This window comes from Monopterus albus, unplaced genomic scaffold (genome assembly GCF_001952655.1).
Source record: "Monopterus albus unplaced genomic scaffold, M_albus_1.0 scaffold43.1, whole genome shotgun sequence".
In the NCBI taxonomy this organism is placed as follows: Eukaryota; Metazoa; Chordata; class Actinopteri; order Synbranchiformes; family Synbranchidae; genus Monopterus; species Monopterus albus.
This window is the reverse complement of record NW_018127923.1, coordinates 1,414,815-1,435,762: the sequence shown is the minus strand read 5'-3', so window position 1 is coordinate 1,435,762 and position 20,948 is coordinate 1,414,815. Positions and strand designations below refer to the sequence as shown.

The 20,948-nt window shown below is 41.7% G+C and overlaps 1 protein-coding gene across 3 annotated transcripts in view; it reads left to right on the top strand.

Moving 5' to 3' along the window:
* lhfpl4a (LHFPL tetraspan subfamily member 4a) overlaps positions 1-18,679 on the top strand; it is a 45,638-nt gene extending 26,959 nt beyond the window's left edge. Inside the window, exons 3-4 of one of the 3 annotated variants that reach the window (XR_002274938.1) lie at positions 9,281-9,593; positions 18,504-18,679. Coding sequence is in view for 1 of the 3 variants with exons in the window: in XM_020599913.1 (XP_020455569.1) it covers positions 9,281-9,285 (5 nt within the window). In the remaining 2 variants the exon portion in view is untranslated. Of the gene's footprint in view, positions 1-9,280; positions 10,087-18,503 lie in introns of those variants that run through there. The other 2 variants (XR_002274939.1, XM_020599913.1) reach the window with 2 other exon arrangements.
* Positions 18,680-20,948: the final 2,269 nt, after the last annotated feature.

Sequence of the window (20,948 nt, the reverse complement as noted above, 5' to 3'; positions counted from 1 at the left end):
GCGAGGACCGGTGCCTCCACCAGCGCTGCCTTTAGCTGACCAAAAGCAGCAGCACAGTCTTCGCTCCACTCAAACCCCCGGCCTTTGTTTGTCAGCTGATGGAGGGGCGCCGCCACTGTGGCAAACCCTCTCACGAACCGCCGATAGTAGGATGCCAGTCCTAGAAAGCTGCGCAGCTCCGCTATGTTCTGCGGAGTGGGCCAGTCTCTCACCGCAGCCACTTTTTCCGGGTCCGTAGCCACGAAATATAAGCCTACATCTCCAAAAAATTTCAATTCAATTCAAATATATTTGTATAGCACCAAATCACCACAAAAGTAAACTCAGGACACGTTACAAAGTAAGGTCTAGACCTGACTATTATTATTATAATAGCGGAAAAACCCAACAAATCCTCCTTGAGCAGCACTTAGCAACAGCAGAGAGGAAAAACTCCCTTTAATGGAAGAAGCCTCCAACAGGTGGGCGGCCTTCTGCCTCGACTGGTTGGGGTGAGTGGATAGAGGACAGACAAAAGGAAGAAAAGCAACAAGACACAACAAATACAGCAAACAATCAAATCAATAAAATCCATTCATTACTTTTTGAGTTATGTTGTTAATAAACAAACCAGCAATGCCAGGAAAAACAACTTCCACCTTTGGCAGGGGTAACTAACAAAATACTCTAGTGAGAACTATACTAAACAAAACAGCACATGAAACAAAAAAAGCTCAAGCTGATTATAGAAACTAAATATGAACACTATGCAAAAAGATGAAAATGAGAAAAACTGTCAGGGACCACGACAAATATTAAAAACAAAAAGAAGAACCATGATTAACATGCAAAGTAAACAAAGAAAATGAACAAATAAACCAGAGTCCATGAAAGGGCAGAGGCCAGGCAAAAAAAAACCAAATGAGAACAGGCAAAGACAAAGCAGGTGATGATAACATGAGATGAAACACTTGCAAAAAACATGATGTGATGAAAAGATGAAGCAGCAGCTAACTATGTGAGGTGAACATAAAGCCAGGGAATCACATGAGCAACAGGTGAAGGCAACTGAGGGCAATCAGTGGCAGTTAAAGTTCTGGTTGTTAAGATAACAAGAGAGAAAATGACTACAAAATAAAAGCACAAAACAGGAAGTTGTACCAAGTTGATACATGCAGTGTTTCAGCTAATTATCAGATTTTACAATTAAAAAACAAACAATATCAGCCAAATTGAAATACACTTAAAAATTGCTGAATGCGCTAAATTATTGAAGCTTAATGAAATATGAACACATCTTAAATTGATGATGTGTTGATTAAGTGTTTTCTGAGCAATTTAATTATGTTGGCTCTGACCTGAATAAATGAATATCTTTTTCACTTCAGTTGGTCAGAAGGAACATTACATACAGTAGCATTTTACAAACTTCAATAAATGGAGACATGTAGTAACTTGTAACGATGGCAGTGTAGCCCTCACTGGTGCAGACTAAGCTAACAGCAGTCCCTTACTGTCCTCAAATAAACCACAGTGAATTCTTCACCTGTGGCTATTTTTAGCTGGTGTGTTACAGTAAATGTTGTCTGCAGCATTTGTTGTGTTTGACTTGTGTTCTGGAGACTGCAGCATCATAAGAGGAAGTAAAAACTGTTAGGCTGCCTTAAGCCAAATAAAGAATACAACTCCAACAATTCCTCTGTGTGGAGGACATTTCCATGGTTACATGTTAGATTCCAGAAGGATGAGGTACTGGTTTCTGATTTCTGTCTAATATCTCACTCTTTTTCTACATTCACGCAGCCACAGAAAATATCATCAAGCTTTGTTTGAATGATCCAGTAAAATCACTTTACCAACTTTGTGTGAGTTGAAATCTTCCCTTTCCTCCACCCCTGGACAGCTTTACTGGTATTTGGAAAGGATTTTTGTGTTGTGGAGCTTTTGTAACAAAGCTGACAGCAGATGGGCAAAGTCAAAGTCAAAGTGTTTATTGTCATATGCACACTACGGATACGCATTTCCCTGTACAATGAAATTCTTACTTTGCCATCCACATGAATGCCACACAATACAAATGAAATATAAAGTAGATAAATAAGTAACACAAAATCTAAGGCGCTTTAAGCAGCAAATGAAAGAGATATAATAAAAATATATAAGAATATAATAAGAGAATGTATGCTACATGGGAGCAGCATGTGCAGTAGTGAACAGTCAATGTGCAATTATGCATGTGCAAACTGAGAATGTAAACAGTACAGGTCGTCAGTACATCATTACATGACATATTTCCTGGTAGTAAACTCCTGTCAGCTGTTTAGGAATCTGATGGCAGAGGGAAAGAAAGAGTTTTTCAGTCTAGAGGTCCTGACCATGTGCAAATACCTTACCACATCAAGGACAGGGAGCTCTGTTCCTTCTGACATGCTTAACACCCCAAAACCCCTTTCTATTGTTTCACCTTCTTGCAGGATATACAGTACATAACCTCTGGCCTGGCAATAAACCTAATTCTCATCAAATAGGATGCGGAGACACTGACACTTCAGAGGAGACAAGCTGTTTAAGATTGCACTAAAAACTTAAATTTTAACTACTCCAGAGGAGAAGGAATCCTCTGAACAACCACTCACTGATCCCATCAACCAATGGGAAACCTGTCCTTAGATATGAGAGCATCACTCATTTAATTCCAAGACATATGGTCGTAACACCACATACAAATTAATCATGGGACCAGGCAACACTATATTGTGCAAAGACTCCTCTCCATTCTAACACCAAGACTCCCTCCGCCATCACGGGCAATGGGGGGTTTAGTGTCTTGCCCAAGGATACTTTGACATGCGGACTGCAGGCACCAAGATTCAAACATTCAACCTTCTGGTTGGGAGATGACTGCTCTACCCACCGCACCACTGTTGCCTCCCAAAGTGTAAACCTTTTTATCTGCATAGGGAATACACTAACTATAATGATCACAACCTATATAGCTCCAGACACTAATGCCAAACTTGCTATGAAAGAACTTCATGTGGCCATTAGCAAATAACAGACTGCACACCCAGAGGCTGCATTTATTGTTGAGGGTGATTTTAATCACTTCGACCTAAAGTCAGTGCTTCCTAAATTCCACCAGCATCAAGACCCACACTTACAGTATGTCTCTGAAGTGTGAAATGCAGGACCTCTAGACTGAAAAATGCTTTCTTTCCAACTGCCATCAGACTCCTAAACAGCTGACTCAGGATCTATCTCATGTAATTCCACCTGTACTGTTTACATATGCATTTTGCACATGCATAATTGTACACACACTGTTGAGTATTTGCACTACACGGCTCCCACGTAGCATATATTCTCTCTGAATTATATTGTGTACTTGTTGTATTTTTATTTGCTTCTGTAGCCAATTGCTACTAGCGGATTTTATATCACATAGAAAAGAATGAAGATTCACATGTGATGGTGAGATTAGCTATTTGTTTTGACAAACTGTCAAAACACTGACTACATAGATGAAAGGTGGACAGGTCCTTTAGGGGAACAGGAGAAATGTTAGTTTCAGGATTGTGGTCAGTTAGCCCCCCTAGTGGCCATGTCAGGAGTAACGTTGGAGAGTTTTCTTCCTCTCCTCCTTTATTTTTTTCCCTTCATTTGGTACAGTGAGGCAGAGAGCGCGGTGGTAATATCCCGAACGAGATTTCACCTGACATACTGACACTACACACAAATTATTTGAAGTTGAGGAAATAACTCTGGTTGTAAAGTGTAACACGACAAGTGAGTTGTGAACTACAGATTCGGAGGAGCAAAGGACAGTTAGGAAGCTGGAAATCGTATATGACATCTCGGTGAGTTAGCTGTTAGCTTAAATGTTATAAGGGATTGAGTAAAGAAACTTTTGTTGTATGCCGGAAAAAAACCAGTCGGGATGAACTATTAATTACCAACTTGATACATGATACTTGAGTTGTGTGAACTTGTTTTATTGGAATGTTCTCCACCTTAAGTTATGGTTGTTCGGTTATATGGTACTAGCGAATGTTAAGTGCGAATGTTATGTGTATTATTGAGCTGTAAATGTTGTGATACATAGCAAAGTAAGAATTTCATTGTACAGGGAAACATGTTTCTTAACTGTGTATATGGTGAATAAACACTTTGACTGTGACCGTGACCTTGCCACTGTTCACAGACTATGCTTGTCATGATCCCTGGTCTTCGGTTTCTGGTAATCCACTTTTACTTTCACACCACTTCCTGTTCCCAGCTCACCCTGACTCCCGGGAGCTTAACCTCATCACTCACATTGGTTTCACCTGCTCCCCAATTACTCACACCTGCCTACGACAGCATATAGCAGTTTCTCACCTAGTAGGAAGCTGCCAGATTGTCCTATGCTTTGTCTAGACTCCCCAGCCATTTATCTTCTAGCGCCTACTACCCTGAGATCAAGACCCTGCCAGCATTACCGACCAAAGATTCTGCCTTGCCCTAACCTATTGGACTGCTGTGTACCTTGACCATGGACCAGACCTAGAGATTTGCGATTTGCCTGACCCTCTGAACCCCTGAGCTGTTTCTGTTCTGACTCTGGACTGCCTCCACAACCTTGAGTGTTGCCTGCCCCGTATTGTGAGTACGCTGACAGGTGACCTTGGACTTTGAATGTGAAAAGAGCCCAGCCTAATCCTTCGTACTGGGTTTGTTGATTCCCCGTTCTTTTTAGCAAAGACGTTTAATAAAGAAACACCCTGTGGGTTTTTCTTGGACTCCGCCCTGTGAGTTGTGGGTGTACTATTACTTGTCAGTCTCCCTCCTTGCACTCGGAGGAATTCCCTCTATCCCGTGACATCACCGACTGACGTCAACTGGGGTTCACCTCATCTATACAGGCTTTCTGAGTCTGTCCCTCCCTCATCTGAGTTTCCTAAAGAAAGTAATAAACACTGTCCACCTTGCCTCTGACTACTGGTTCTTTAATCGGGTTCACACCTCCACATTCACGGGAGCTTCATACACCACTTCCTGACAGTGCTCACTGTAAATGTGTCATGTCCACCTGTTGTGTAGTTGAAGCTGCTACACACTTGGGCTGTGGTTACTGTAGACATGAAGCAGGGCAATCGGCTCTGTGAGATTCATTATTTTAGTGCCCATTAATTGAAAGCTGCCCACTAACTTTGTGAATTTCTTGCCAAAATGTGATACTGTGTGATTCACGTTCCCAGCAGGCTGTAGGGAGTGCAGAGTGGAGTGGAGCGAGTAGGGAGAGGGAGGGCTGGGAGGAGCAGAGGTGATTGATTCTAGAGCCTCATGCTAGTGCTGACATGATGCAAAGAGACAGGAAATAAAATGTCATTAAAATATAATATTCATTCATTAAATGTAAAATTATTTCACAAATTGTTTTTAAATATATTTTAAAGAATGTATTCATTTAATTATTTCATAATGTCTTTTTTAACCTATTTAATCAAGTGGGGGGAGTAGCAACTTCAAAAAGCAAAGGACTCTAATGTACATGCTTTAACATGGACAGACTCAACTTTCACTGGAATGAATGGGCACCATCTTGAAACACGGCATCCAATAACTCGGCTCTCTTGTGGGAAAGTATGATGTTTGCTTGACCCATCCATCTGCCCCAGCCACCTCCTTTCAAGTTTTGCCTTGTTATGTACAGTATATACTGTATATAACATATATTTTGGCTCAATACAATAAGAAAAATATTTCAAATCTGGGTGTTAAGATGGATTCTGACCTGAAATTTGACAGCCAAATTGCAGCTGTTGTTAAATCCAGTTTTTTTCAATTAAGACAGTTGGCCAAAGTAAAATCTGTGGTCTCTAGACAATACTTTGAGACGCTTATTCATGCTTTTATCACCTCCCAACTGGACTACTGCAACACATTGTATCTGGGGATTGGTGAGTCTTCCATCACTCGCCTCCAGATGGTCCAAAATGCCGCAGCACGTTTTTTAACAGGTATGAGAAACTATGAGCACGTCTCTCCAGTTTTAGCTTCCCTGCACTGGTTACCTGTTTATTTTAGGGTTCATTATAAAATTTTACTTTTTGTTTTTAAATACCTTCATGGCTCTGCACCACCCTACTTATCCGATTTGCTTCACTGGCATACACCCACACGTTCTCTGAGGTCAGCCAATCAGCTTCTTTTGAGTGTGCCTAGAACAAAGCATAAGCTTAGAGGCGACCAGGCCTTTGCAGTCGCTGGTCCCAAACTTTGGAATGATTTACCGCTGCCCATCAGACAAGCTTCTTCGTCTGTTTTTAAGTCTCTTTTAAAAACTCATTTATTTTCATTAGCATTTTGATATTTTATATTGGTGTTGATTTTATTTATTTTTATTGATTCATGTTTTCATATTTTGGTGTCAATCTTATTTGTGCTTGTGGGTTGTGTCTCTTTGATTTATTGTTTTGTAATGTACAGCACTTTGGTCCACCTTGGTTGTTTTAGTGCTTTATAAATAAAGTTTGTATGGTATGGTATGGTATGGTATGGTATATTTGAAAAGCCTGTGCACCTACCACCGACACCAAGGGTAGGTGACATACAGTAACCTCAGTACTTGATGCCCTGGGAATGAGACCAGGTCGGAAAACCATATGTATTGTACCCATGTTTGCCCACCAATGGAGCAGTAGAGGCATGGTGTGGGGGATTGTGTTATGTAAGTGTTGTCCTTTGTTGGTATGACTGGTATGACTTTTTCAGACTGGGAAGTACAGTGATTACAGTTTGTAGCATCAAGTCCATCAGCACCACATTTAGCATCCACCCAGTGTTACCGAGCCAGAATGTGGGGTCATCTTAAACAGATTAATAATACAATAATCCCCTACACTTCACCATCCACAGCCTGAGTGGAGGGTGAACCATCATTTATCAGTATCCTCCCACCTCCTTCACCCAGCCAAACAGGGTGCTCCTTCAGAAGTAGCTCTGACCCTGGGGTCTATAATGGAAGGTTAGGACAGCAGATCAGATTGCTGCTTCCTTAATTGAGTTGCTGAGTTAAATGGTCCTAGTTATTGACTGGCCAGTAAGCAGCTCCCATTTGCATCAAGAGCTTCTGTGTGTTTTTCTGTTTATTTATTAAGAGGATATGCAGTCATACGAGTATTTATTTATCCTTCATATCCTTCATCTTTTGATAAATGAATATTTTTAGAATTTCATGTTAGAGCAAACCCACATAAAATAGAAATGCTCCTTCTTAGCCCTCACTACTGATTTGAAAAGAGGAATGAAAGAAGTGACATTTAAAGGGAGTCTGTAAATGTATTAAGGTGTGAGCATTATTGTGTTTCTATGGGTTTGTTTATTTCTGGCCTGTTTCATTTCCCACACGTGGTTGGCTCACGCTGACTCATATGTCAGAGCCCCTCTGATGCCTCTCTCATTTCCATCTACAGCCAGCTGGAGCAGAGCAGCAGACTGAGAAAGGAGATTAAATGCAGAGGTGGCTATACAAAATCACAAACTATTAATAACGATGATGTGATAACGTGACTGCTGCATGTCAAACTGCAGTTTCAGCAAACTACTTCTGTTAGCAACTAGCTGGTGAACAGCCAGGCGCTCCCCAGACTTGGCATTTTCAGGTCAGGTCAGTAAGCCAGGTTGTGATTAGAATGTTTCATGTTTTGTAGAAATGATTCATTATGTCCAAATGTTTTATACAAACTCTGTGTCTCTCTGGCACAGGTCTTTTCAGCCTTGCATGTGACTGAAAGGAATTGACAGTAGGACACAATGAACATGTTTACTGCTGTAAGACTTCAGATGTTCTTCTTGTTCATGATTGCACAGTAGCTATTACTCATTATACAAATTAAATGAGAAATAAGAGATCTTGAAGCTAGAACTATTTCTAATGAATGAAGGAAGTTGTTTAAGGTTCTTTAGACCTGCAGATGCATCAGGTTTAACAGGACAGCAAATCTGAAAACAAATCAAGATCATGACATTAATGCTCAAATGGGGTTTGTTCTGTGTCACTGATGTTGCAACATATTCTCAGATCAGACTGCTCAGCTGCTTTCACTCCAGGGCTGTCTGTGCCTGAAGGATGTTGGTCTAGTGCATCCTCACCCTCACACTTCAGAGCAGAAATACAAATTCTGAGATTTGTCTTCAAGATGGAAGATCGAGGTAACATATTCTATGCAGCTGGCATGAATGAACATTAAAAACATGGTGAGAGACTGCTGACCAGATTAATGCTCCGATTGCACAGGGGTTTTCAACCTCTTTTGCCCAAGTCACACTGCAAGGGAAATATTTTTAGTAGACTGATCTGATAAGAGAAGAATCTCCTCAACAAACCAATCCCAGCTCTTTTAGAGCATTTCTTCATTCCTTAAACTGTTTTTGTGCATAAGAGATTATGACTGAAATAATAAATGCATTGCAATGATCTTAGAAGATAGTACAGGATGTATATTTCACACTCTCTCCACTTGTTTAACTTGTGGTTCTGCAGCCTTTACATGAATCTGACAGGACTCAGTTCAGACCTGTGCCATGTTCACAGTGATGCAGGAATGTCTGTCCTACTGTGATTGCTGTTGGGAAGTTTACTTACAGTAAATGTAACATCTGCATAAAGAGGTGCATGTCTGACACCGGGTAAGTTCAAGTACAATACAGCAAAATATTCTCAGGAACAAAAATCAGAAAGTAAGTAAAAGTTTGTTGTGTTTGAGTTTCCACCATATCACCAGATGAAAAGTGACAGCTTGAGGTTTGCTTTGAGGAAACATGGACAAGGTTGAAGCCAGTGGGTTATTTTGTTATATACTGTTTTGTGACTGTAATAGTGTGCTGTATGTGGATGTTGTTGTCAGTCACTGCAACTCCAGACAGGTCAGTGGTTATTTTTTTCTTTTTCTTTACTTGTTTTAACTCAATGTATTATTTATTTGTTCCATGATACTTTCAGTTTCACAAAGTCAAATGGATCCTATCAACCCTGTAGAGTTTGAAGTATATATTAAAGACGTGTTAGTTACTTTTGTCATATCTGTGGCTCCATAAAAATAAAACTCATGGTGTGTCATTGCTGATAGGGCATGAATGAGTCCTGAACCTCCCTCGTGTTGTCCCCTCTTCTCTTTCTCATGCCCAACCAGGCACGTTGTGGAGCTTTCCCTTTCTCACCTCAGTAGTGCATCCATGTGTTTCCTGTTTTCAGCTATAAGGATATAGAACTTCTGCAGCCATGCTGACACAGTCGCTCTTCTCTCTGTTTATGTTCCAGATTGAAATCCAGGACCCTAAGGCCCTAAGATTTGGAGTTCAGTGATTCCACTGAGAACGAAACTTCCTCCCCTCCTCATCTAACTCCCGTCCTCCCTCCTCCTCCTCTTCTTCTTTCCAAAACTCTTCAGGTTAAAACCTTGGATCAGGGCATGGAGACCAAAGCCCAGCAGTTTGTACAGCAGGACTAGAGAGGACTCACCTAACAAAGGCAAACTCTGTTTAAAGAGATGTACATCCTGAGGAGAAGTATGATGATCAGCTTGATTATGAAGATTATGAAGTTCCTGATGATGATGAGAATCATTCTTGCAGTAAGCATAGTCTATGAAAATGTAAACATTTTTATTGAGTGGGAAAAGGTCATGTCCAGGTTTAAAAGTAACCTTATAAAGTGCATATGTAAATACACAGGTGCTACTTCTGACAGGGGGAAACAAAAAGACAAAAAAGACAAAAAGATGATTTTGTATAGCCAGTCTTTTTCAAGCCAGTTTTCAACTTCTTTTTCTACATGACAAGGTCTGACCCCCAAAAATAAACATTTATGTCAATGAGATGTTTTTATGGCAACAGGGTAAAAAGAGACACTGTTGAACAGTTTTGGCCAGAGAGAATACAGAATGCTCCATCTGTCAAACTGAGGTGAGTGATTTATGACAGAGGGGTGACATCACAATTTTAGTACCTTTGCTTCCAATTCCGCACCATCCCCCACACCCCCACCATCCTCTTTTCCAGAGGTTCATAATAATAAATGTATAATACATGTCATTAAACACTTGTTTAACCTCCATCCATCCATCCATTTTCCTCCGCTCATCCGGGACCGGGTCGCGGGGGCAGCAGTCTAAGCAGATGATTAAGATGCCCAGACTTCCCTCTCTCCAGACACTTCCTCCAGCTCCTCCTGCTACTGTATTACAAGGCTAGTGCATTTTTAGTTGTTGTAGTACTTTATACTGTACAACACTGCTGATACTGATGTCCTCAGCAAAAGGTGGAGGGGAGAGAAGTGTTCATCATTTGTGTTACCATGACTACACTAATGTTTTTAGAAATACCAGAGGCAGACATCCAGTAGATAAGCAGTAAACACACACACATAGACACACTCAGCGTGCACAGGCACATCAGAGATGCTCAGAAGACAGTGGAAACCACTTTCATAATAATATTTTAAGAGATGAAAATCTCAGCCTGCTACTTGATATGGGTCTCCCCTGAGTAGCTCTACAAAGGAGGCTTCTCCCTCCTGCTCCATCCCATTACTGCTAACAACACTGAAGATCTCTGGGATGGACAAGGCCTGTGATACCATTTCATGCAACATTAACCCTTGGAGCTGGGGCAGAGGCTTGGTGTGTATGTTTGAAAGGACAGGGGGTTTACAGGGTGGTGGGTCAGGGTTAAACAGCCTTGGTGCTGTGCCAGCACACCCAAAGCGTCTCAAGCATGACCCTAATGATTACAATGCCTGGTCCGTTTTGCAGAATCCACTTCGGGGGTGGAAAGCTGTGTATACTTTGCTGCGGTCATACATGTACACACAGCAGGGTTTGAGGATGCGCTGGCTGATTGCAAAGACTGCGACAGAGGGGGGGCGAATAATCCCAGAAAGACCCTTTCATCAAACTGGGCCATGGGTGGATGGGCTGTTTACAGCAGGCCAACCACTGGAGCTGTGGGAGTCATAAGATCTAACTAGAAGATGATCGTTTGTTTCCTCCTCCTCCTCCAACATTTCTCTCACATCTGGGCAATCTCACAGCCAAGCCGGTCTCATTCATGATGTAGGATTATCAAGGCATTCGCTATGTCCTTCACATCTCACAGTTAACATACTGCACCAATCTATTTACAGTATGTTTGTATATCAGTAGTTTGCCACATCAAAAGATCAGAGATGTCTGCAAGTTTAACAAAAAAACATTTTTTTTTTTTAACTCTGATGCTACTGTGTATGTGTGTGTGTGTGTGTGCGTGTGTGTGTGTGTGTGTGTCAGGAGCCCAATAATTAGACTTAACACATAAAATCATTATTCCATTACTTTTATTGTGTAACCCAGGGTCTTTCAATCACGTTTTGTTCATGTCAGAAGAAAAAGGATGTTAATGTGAGTGTTAAATCCTCCAGACTGTTGGTCAATTGCTTTTTTACCGCCGCACCCCCCGGGGCGGCGCCCCGCTGGCCCTGCCGGTACCCGTCGGCTGTCTCAGGAGTCCCACGAGCCAACCAAGCTTGAAAGAACTCCTTCTTCAGCTTGACGGCATCCCTTACTTCCGGTGTCCACCACCGGGTTCGGGGATTTCCACCACAACAGGCACCGGAGACCTTACGGCCACAGCTCCGAACGGCCGCATCGACAATGGAGGTGGAGAATATGGTCCACTCGGACTCAATATCTCCAGCCTCCCCCAGGATCTGGTCAAAGCTCTGCCTCATGATTTTATTTTCACAAAAGACAGGCATACTTTTTGATTCAAACTGATTTTCCATCCATATATCCATTATATATACCACTTATTCCTGAACAGGGTTGCAGGGGGGCTGGAGCCAATCCCAGCTGACAGTGGGTGAGAGGCGGGGGACAGAGCCCGCCAGTCTGTCACAGGACTGACATATAAACAAACAGCCAGACACACTCACACTCACTCCTATGGGTAATTTAGAGTTTCTAGTCAACCTAAGGTGCATGTCTTTGGACTGTGGGAGGAAGCTGGAGTACCCAGAGAGAACCAACACACACAGTGAGAACATGCAAACGCCACACACAAAGGCTATTTATCAAAACAATTAAATCTAAAATTCCTTATATGTTTGCATGAAAAAGCTGCATTTCCCTATGCTTAAGGGAATTACCCTATTTATTTTATTATAAATTTAACTCATACACCTAACAAAACTATCAGGGTTAAACTATGTTGGCATTAAACAGCAGCATTTCGTTTGCTTATGCGAATTATTTACAATATTAATTTAATATTTAATCAATTAATTCAATTCAATTTTATTTGTATAGCGCCAAATCACAACAAAAGTCATCTCAGGACACTTTACACAGTAAGGTCTAGACCTGACTACTATTATTATTATTATTATTATAGAGAAAAACCCAACAAATCCCCCTTGAGCAGCACTTGGTGACAGCAGGGAGGAAAAACTCCCCCCAGCAGCCTAGGCCTATAGCAGCATAACTAAGGGAAGGCTCAGGGTCACCTGATCCAGCCCTAACTATAAGCTTTATCAAAAAGGAAAGTCTTAAGTCTAATCTTAAAGGTAGAGAGGGTGTCTGCCTCACGAACTGAGACTGGGAGCAGGTTCCATAGGAGAGGAGCTTGATAACTAAAGGCTCTGCCTCCCATTCTACTTCTGTGGACTTTAGGAACCACAAGTAGACCTGCACTCTGAGAGTGAAGTGCTCTGTTAGGATGGTAAGGCTCTATGAGGTCTTTAAGATATGATGGCGCCTTGTCATTAAGGGCTTTGTATATTAGGAGAAGGATTTTAAATCTATTCTGGATTTTACAGGGAGCCAGTGGAGAGAAGCTAATATGGGAGAGATATGATCTCTCTTGCTAGTTCCTGTCAGTACTCTGGCTGCAGCATTTTGGATTAACTGGAGGCTTTTTACAGAATTATTGGGACATCCTGAGTCTGGACATAACAAATGCATGGACCAGTTTTTCAGCATCACTTTGAGACAGGATGCTCCTGATATTTGCGATATTACACAGGTGAAAGAGGGCAGTTCTAGAGACTTGGTTTATGTGTGATTTAAAGGAAATATCCTGGTAAAAATGACTCCAAGGTTCCTCACAGCAGTACTGGAGACCAGAGCTATGTCATCTAGATTAGATTAGATTAAATTAGACTAGACTAGACTTGACTTTATTGTCATTACCTATGTACAAGTACAAGTACAAGTACAAGGCAACGAAATGAAGTTTAGCATCTAACCAGAAGTGCAACAACAGCAGTGTAGAGTGCGCAGTATCTGCAGTCTGTGCAGTCAGAACTAATTTACCGATGGATATGTACAGTTGATATTTACAGTAAGATATGTAGGCTAATGTATGATATACAACAGACTATGGATTTAAATTACAGGTAATGGACAAGTTACATTAAGCTTATGGAACACTAGTGCAATGGGATGAGATGGAATGAAACAGTGCAGAATAAAAAGATAAGTTAACTGAGTGAACAGTTCAATGGATGTAAATAGTGCAAAGATAAATATAAATATATATTATCTGCATATGAACAGTGTGCAAATGAATACAGAGCAGTATCCTGTGAGTAGAGTATGTGCAAATTAACAGATCACTTCAGTGTTACAGGTAACAGAAGTGTACTGCATAAGTCCTGGAAGGAGAGATGAGAAGGGGTGAGGTGTGTGTAGTGGTATAGAGGAAGGCAGTGGGGGTTCAGCGGGGGACAGAGTTCAGTAAGGAGACAGCTGTGGGGAAGAAGCTGTTCCTGAGTCTACTGGTTTTGGTCCGGAGGCTCCTGAAGTGCCTCCCAGAGGGCAGGAGGTCAAACAGTTTGTGATCAGGGTGAGAGGAGTCCTTGAGAATGCTGCGAGCACATTGGAGAGAGTGTTCCCTGTGGACACCCTCAGTGGCTGGAAGTGGAGTCCCTGTGATGCTTTGGGCAGTTTTCACCACCCACTGAAGTGCCTTGTGGTTCGAAGACAAAGAAGTTTCCATACCAGACTGTGATACAGCTGGTGAGCCTTCTTAACCAGGCTGCAGGTGTTGATGGTCCAGGACAGATCCTCTGAGATGTGGGTCCCCAGGAATTTGAAGTTGGAGACACGTTCAACAACCATCCCATTAATATAGATGGGGTCATGTGTGCCTCCTTTCTTCCTCATGTAGTCTAAAATGAGTTTCCCTGGTCTTGTCGGTTTTAAGGAGCAGGTTATTGTCAGCACACCATACAGCCAGGTGCTGTACCTCCTCCTTGTAGGCTGACTCATTGTTGTTGCTGATGAGGCCGATCACCATGGTCTCATCTGCAAACTTGATGACGGTGTTGAAGCCATGCAGAGGCCTGCAGTCTAGAGTAACTATATAGTTAGACAGCAGATTTCTAAGGTTTTCAGGTACAATAAGTTCAGTTTTGTCAGAGCTTACAAGTAAGAAATTACAGGTCATCCAGACCTTTATGTCTTTAAGACATGCTTGAAGTTTCACCAACTGATCTGATTCATCTGGGTTCATAGATAAATATAATTGAGTATCATCTGCATAGCAATGGAAAGTTATGTTGTGCTTCCTGATAATATTGCCTAAAGGGAGCATCTATAAAGTGAAGAGAACTGGACCTAACACAGAGCCCTGTGGAACGCCATGACTAACTTCTGTCTGCTTGAAAGATTAGTCATTAACATGAACAAATTGAAATCTTTCTGATAAATAAGATTTGACCCAACTTAGTGCAGTTCCTTTAATCCCAATAACATGTTCAAGTCTCTGTAATAAGATGCTGTGATCAGTGGTGTCAAAAGCAGCACTGAGATCTAAGAGGACAAGTATGGAGACAAGTGCTTTATCTGAGGCTAGGAGGAGATCACTGGTGACTTCCACCAGTAGTATCAAGTGTTGTATGCAGGGAGGCTGCAGTACTATCAACAAAATTATCAACTTGTGTGGGAGTAAAGTTAAGGTGGCGTCCGTCCATTGTGTTGGCACATGGCACTGAAGTAAATAATGATGGAATTATTTCCTTGAATTTGGTAACAGCACTGTCGGGCTATTAAGTGTTGAGTTTTGACACAGTCTCTATGGGGTACTGGGAGTTTTGGGTGGGTAGCAGCTGCAAAGAGACGCATATCAGTCTAAGACTGCGACCCTGCATCCTGGACTCATCTCTGCGTTGTCATAATTTAGGCTGACAGATAAACTTGTCTAGGTTTCTAGATATGAGAGCTGCAGCATGAAAAGTGGGATGGATACCGTCTCTGCTAATCAGACCAGGTTTTCCACAAAATGTTTTCCAGGTGTCTATGAAGCCCACGCTGTTCTCTGGACACCACCTAGACAACCAGCGGTTGAATGATGACATGTGGCTAAACATGTTACTGGTCACATTGGGTAGGGGTCCAGAGAAAACTACGGAGTCTGACATTGTTTCAGCGAAGTTACACATCAACTCAAAATTGATTTTAATGACCTCCAACTTGCGAAGTCGGGAGTCATTAGTGCCAATGTGAATAACAATCTTACTGTACACTGTTACACTTATCCTTAGTCAGCAGCTTCAAATAGGATTTGATGTTGCCTGCTCTGGCCCCAGAAATGCATTTGACTATGGCTGCTGGTGTCTCTAGCTTTATGTTTCTGACTATGGAGTCACCAATTACCAGAGTTGTCTTCTCAGCGGGTGTGTCGCTGAGTGGGGAAAATTGATTTGAAACATGAACAGGCAGGTGATGTACCTTTTGTTTCAAGCTACGACCCTTGTGAACTGTCACCCAGCCAACTGGCTGAGATCCCACTGCTCGTGAAGTGCCAGGCTACCTTGGGCTAAGCTACGTCTAGGAGGCTCTACCCCGACACTCCAAGTAAGAGAAAGAAGGAGAGGAAGAGGGGGAAGCCATTGCTCTCAACTAAGATACCAGCTTAGCTAGCTTCTAAGATAGCTGACCTAAAGTAGCAAGTTAAATTTGGAAATTAGCAAGAAAGTCTGTAACACAGGTGCTTGTAAACTTCCCAAAACGTTGAGTTCTACTAGGGATGTCTCATCCTTAGTCTCCGATGGTGTTGCACTAGTTCCATGAGAAAGAAGACTTTATGATAAGCAGGTGGCCTTCTGTCCTATTCCCCACACTGGCAACCCTAGTAAAATCCAATAAAACCTATAATAAAATGTTGCGATGTAGAAAAGTAACGCTGATATGTGAAATCATTTGAAGTATGTAGTTACTGATCGGCCCTTTAATCTAGGTAGACACAAGGTGTTAAAAGTAGGTGGTGCTTAAGGGTCATATGTCGTAATTTACCTCTTCACACCTCACTTTGACAGAAGCAGTATCCTATATCTCTCTGCTATCTTTATGTCAAACCTAGTCTGGGGTGTTACCTTATTCAAGATTTTTATTTGCCATTTATGCATAAACAGACAGTCTAGACATATAGGAATTCTTGTGCAGCTCTCCTTTGGAGTCAGGTAAGGAGTCAAAAGCCAGAAAGAACACTTAGTCTTAAAATAAAAGTTACATAAGGGTGACAAAGTATTAAAACATAATACACAAAAATAGGTTAATAGTATTTCCCACAGTGAACTTCAAACATCACACTTAGTAATTCACATGGTGGAGATGGATATGTCATTACGCCTGGTGAACTAGTGAGGGGTTACTGCACAGCCTAGTAAGGGGCTATTGCACATATATTCTCACATTTCTCACATTTTCGTATTTGCCATCAGTCTAACTGCGGCAGGGAAAAAGCTGTTGTAAAGTCTAGTTCTGTGTGTGATGATACTGTCCACCCTGCTGTGCCTGAGGCTGTAGGTGCAGTTTTTGTGTCTGAGCAGGGAGTGAGCTGGGTGGCGTGGATCTCTCAGTATGTTCTCCACCATTTTACAACAGCGCTGTGTGTACAGTGTGTCCATAGCAGGCAGTTCAGTCCCAAATGATCCTCTCTGCAGTATTTATGATGCTTTGAAGAGCCTTCCTCTCTTTGGCCCTAGACCTGAACAATCCCTGTACACTGTGGAATACTACAACCTGTTTTACAATCATATCATTAAAAAAAAATGTGGACTCCACTTGTCTTTGTGCAATTTTCAGTGACCTCCCTTCCTTCAATTAACATTACACTGAGAAACAAACAAATGTCCCTTTCTGCCCCCAGCTATTAATTCACCAGCATTTTTTGCTGTTTATTGTGTGTCCTCCATGTGTTCAGTGATGCTGTAGTGGGCCGGGTTTTGTTCACACAGCTGTCACCAAATCAGGCCCTGCATGCTGCATCTATCTCAGGATTGAAAAGGTGCTCGGCAAAGTCACCTAGGCCACCAGCTGAAGAGCACAGAGCTGAGCCTCCATGTTAAAAGGACAGACCAGACAACAGACATTACACACTGTGCTGCTTCCCCTCTCTGATTCCACACAGACCCCTTCTCTGGAGAGTGATTAGTGTTTTTCAATGTAAAGATCCGAATCTGACTTGTTCATGCACAAGTGAACGGAAAGAAAGTTCAGATGACCCACACGTTTGTTCAATTTTTCCTTCATCTCCAAATTAAAATGTAACCAATAACAATTCTGACTGCACTCTAGAAAACATACCTGGAGAAAAAACAGAGGCCACAAACATGTAGGCCACATCATTTTTTAGTCCAACAACAACGGATTGTAGATTCATGCTAACACCAGGCAGGTGGGGCTAAAGGCTGCAAGCTAAAAACAAGGGTCATGCTCTGTGTGTTCTGTGTTGGTCATGGCTGTATTTACCACTCCAGAACTCTCAGCAGGGGACACTGTACTAAACAGATGCTGCACTAAGCAGCAACCGCCTGTGATGCTGATATTTCTGGCAATAGATCATTATGTTTGTGTGATCACTATGACTCAAACAGTGTTTTTGTGACAAGCCTGGTAACAGCATCTTCATCTTTTGACTAAGCGCATATTTTTTCTAGTCTAGATACCAGGGCAACTTTAACTTTTACAGCTCAAACAATTCAAAAACAAAGGTAATTAGCTGGTCATCTTTCAGATCAGACAGTGTCTAAAGGTGACTGGCTGCACCCACAAAGGGCAGAGCGGCTCAGGTCAGAGTTCACCAAATTTGAACTTCTAGTGCAACCCCACTGTTGCTGGGTGCACAGTGGGAAACATGCCACATACACAAAATGTGCAATGTGTCAGCCAAAGCTGTTTTTCCACAACAAAGTAAAAGTGCCATACAAGCCTGCCTGAGTGCACAGAGTCGCACAGTTTTTTAAAAACAGTAGTAATGACTTAGTCCCTCTGAATCAGTCATATGCCAGCATCAAGTTTACTGAGGACACTGTAACACAACACTAGCTCCTCTCTTACTGTGTTTTTATTGTGCATCTGCCTACAAACTCTAATTCCCTCCTCTTATGGTGTCATCCAGTTGTGCCATATCAAAATAGGCAAACTGCAGTTTTATATTTGATCCTCTTCTTTCTTTTCTTTTCCTATATGGTGTTGGTTCCATCGTTCTGCCCTTGGTGATGGGAGGCTGTCATAGAGTCCTGCATGGCAGCCAGAGTCACACACCACTTCATTACCACTGGTGGGGCTGTTTAAAGAAGAAATCAGAAACCAGGTTGACTATTAATATTGTTTTACTTTACTGTTATGACTGTATTTTTTCATATTCTTCAGTGTTTTTTTTTTCATTCGATATAAACATGTTTTTCAGCCTAACAAAGTTCATCATTCAAACTTGTGTTAACCTGTTAGAAAATATATTACTGTGACCTGAAAACCTTATTTCAAAAATGTCTGGTTGTCACGAAATAAAAACACTATTCTTAAAGATGACAAGCTTTTTTCTTACATTATACAAAGGATCCAAGAGAGTTTCCTTATGTTTTGGAGTGAACATTTGTCTCAACCCACAGGAGAAAATACTCTTTTAACTTTTAATGGTAATTCTAATATACAGAATTAATCACAAAATATACTAAATCAATTCAACCTACATTTTAAAATCTGACAAAGTTATTTACAGGTAATTTAAAAATCCTGACATCCTCATGTCAAACCCCTAATGCACTTGTCTTTATGCATCCACTCTCCCACAGAGGCAACAGAACAACTAGCAATGGATTTGTCAGGTTTCATCAGAAAGCTGTCATGTGACATTTGTAACAAAACAAATCTGACCATCATTCCTTAACAGCATAGACAATACCTCCAACAACCAAGGTTTTTACTACATACACCAATTATATGTATTGCTTTATTAATGGATCTGTGTTTTTTCCACTATGCTCTTTGAATACAAATGATCTAAACAGTAGCACAATGAGGACAAATCAGCAGATGATTGCTGAGACAGCTGAGAAACCCCAGCAAGGGTCTCATTTCTTTTATTTAACCAGGTCTCAAAATAAAGATTTAGTCATTATTTTCACAATAGTTATATATGGAATGACAACGTGGAAGCACTGAGACAGTGAAAGGGCCTGTGCATAGTAAGGAACCTACAGAGAATTATCAACTGAACCTGCAGTTGCTCTTTAATGTTAACATTAAGCTGCTCTACATTTGGTTTAGGAACAAAGCGGCTGCTAATTATATCCATCAATGCTTGGTTTGCTTAACTGCATGTGTATGAACAGGTGTATGTCTGTGCATACACCTGTGCACAGACATACAACCTGTTTAACTGTGTGAAGGACACTTTGTGCTTACTGTCTATGTGTGTGTGACTATGAGAGACAGCAGTGCTCCTCTCTGGTTCTATCGGTTTGTGAGAGCACAAGGAGCTAAGGGGTGGCACTGGACTTACTGACAAACAGACACATACACACACACATGGTTGTCCTTCTATAGAGGGCAGTCATTAGCATAATCCATTTCCTTACTGCCCTTAAAACTAAGTGTGAACTGTCAAGCAGAACTTTTGAAGATGTGAGAATCAGTTAAAAAGTCCTCACAGCATTGGTATCAAACTAAAATTTTCTCACCCAAACACAGAGAAGCCACCAGAAGGCCTGAGACAGCAAGTCATGTTTAGATGAGGCCCAGAGCTTGGAGTGCAGCAGGAGACTACATCAGTCCAGGACCTGAACCCAGAGTTCAGGTAGCACCTCCAGTATGGATGGTAAATCTCACTACCAGTGGTGGAAGAAGTACTAAAATTGTTTGCTTAAGTAAAAGTAGCAATACCACAGTAATAAAAAAAAACAGTTACAAGTAAAAGTCCTGCATTCAAAATGTTCCTTACGTAAAAGTACAAAAATATTGACATTAAATATACTTAAAGTACCGAAGGTACTCATTTTGCAAAATGGCACTGTTTACATTGATGCACATCATATTATTCCATTATGATTATTGATGTATTATTGTGTACATCACATTCAGTGTTGCAGCTGGTAAAGGCGGAGTTCATTCAGCTCAACCCTTATAGGCTTAGAATATGAATTACTGCTGGGTAGCTTGTGGATTTTACAATTAGGATCAATAAATCTTGTGATTATACTGTATTGTGACGACCGCTAGCTAGGTTGAGAGGAGCTGGCCGAGCCTGTCCTACGCTGAAACAGCTAACTAGCCAGCTGTGTGCCGGCACCTGGCTCAACAAGGAGGAGAACACCTGGTTTGTCTTTTTGTGGTTTTATTGAACGCGGTATGGAGACAAAAGAAAACGCTGTATGAACTGGCACCATGTGCTCTCTCAAGAAAATAAAAGAATAAACAGTCTCCCAGAACTTCACCATCGCCCGCCAACAGAACCTAAACAAAACGCCCACCTGCCATCCCTTTTATCTCCTCCCGCACCTGTTCCTCCCCCCATCCCACATTTGCCAGAACAGAACACACGAACATTTGCGACCGGTCAGGGTCGCCACATAGCCCCCACCTGAGAGGGTTAGTGCCCCCACAACCCTCATCAGTCCAACACAAAGTCACTCAAATGTGTGGGGGCCCGGCATGCATGTCCTGGCCGTC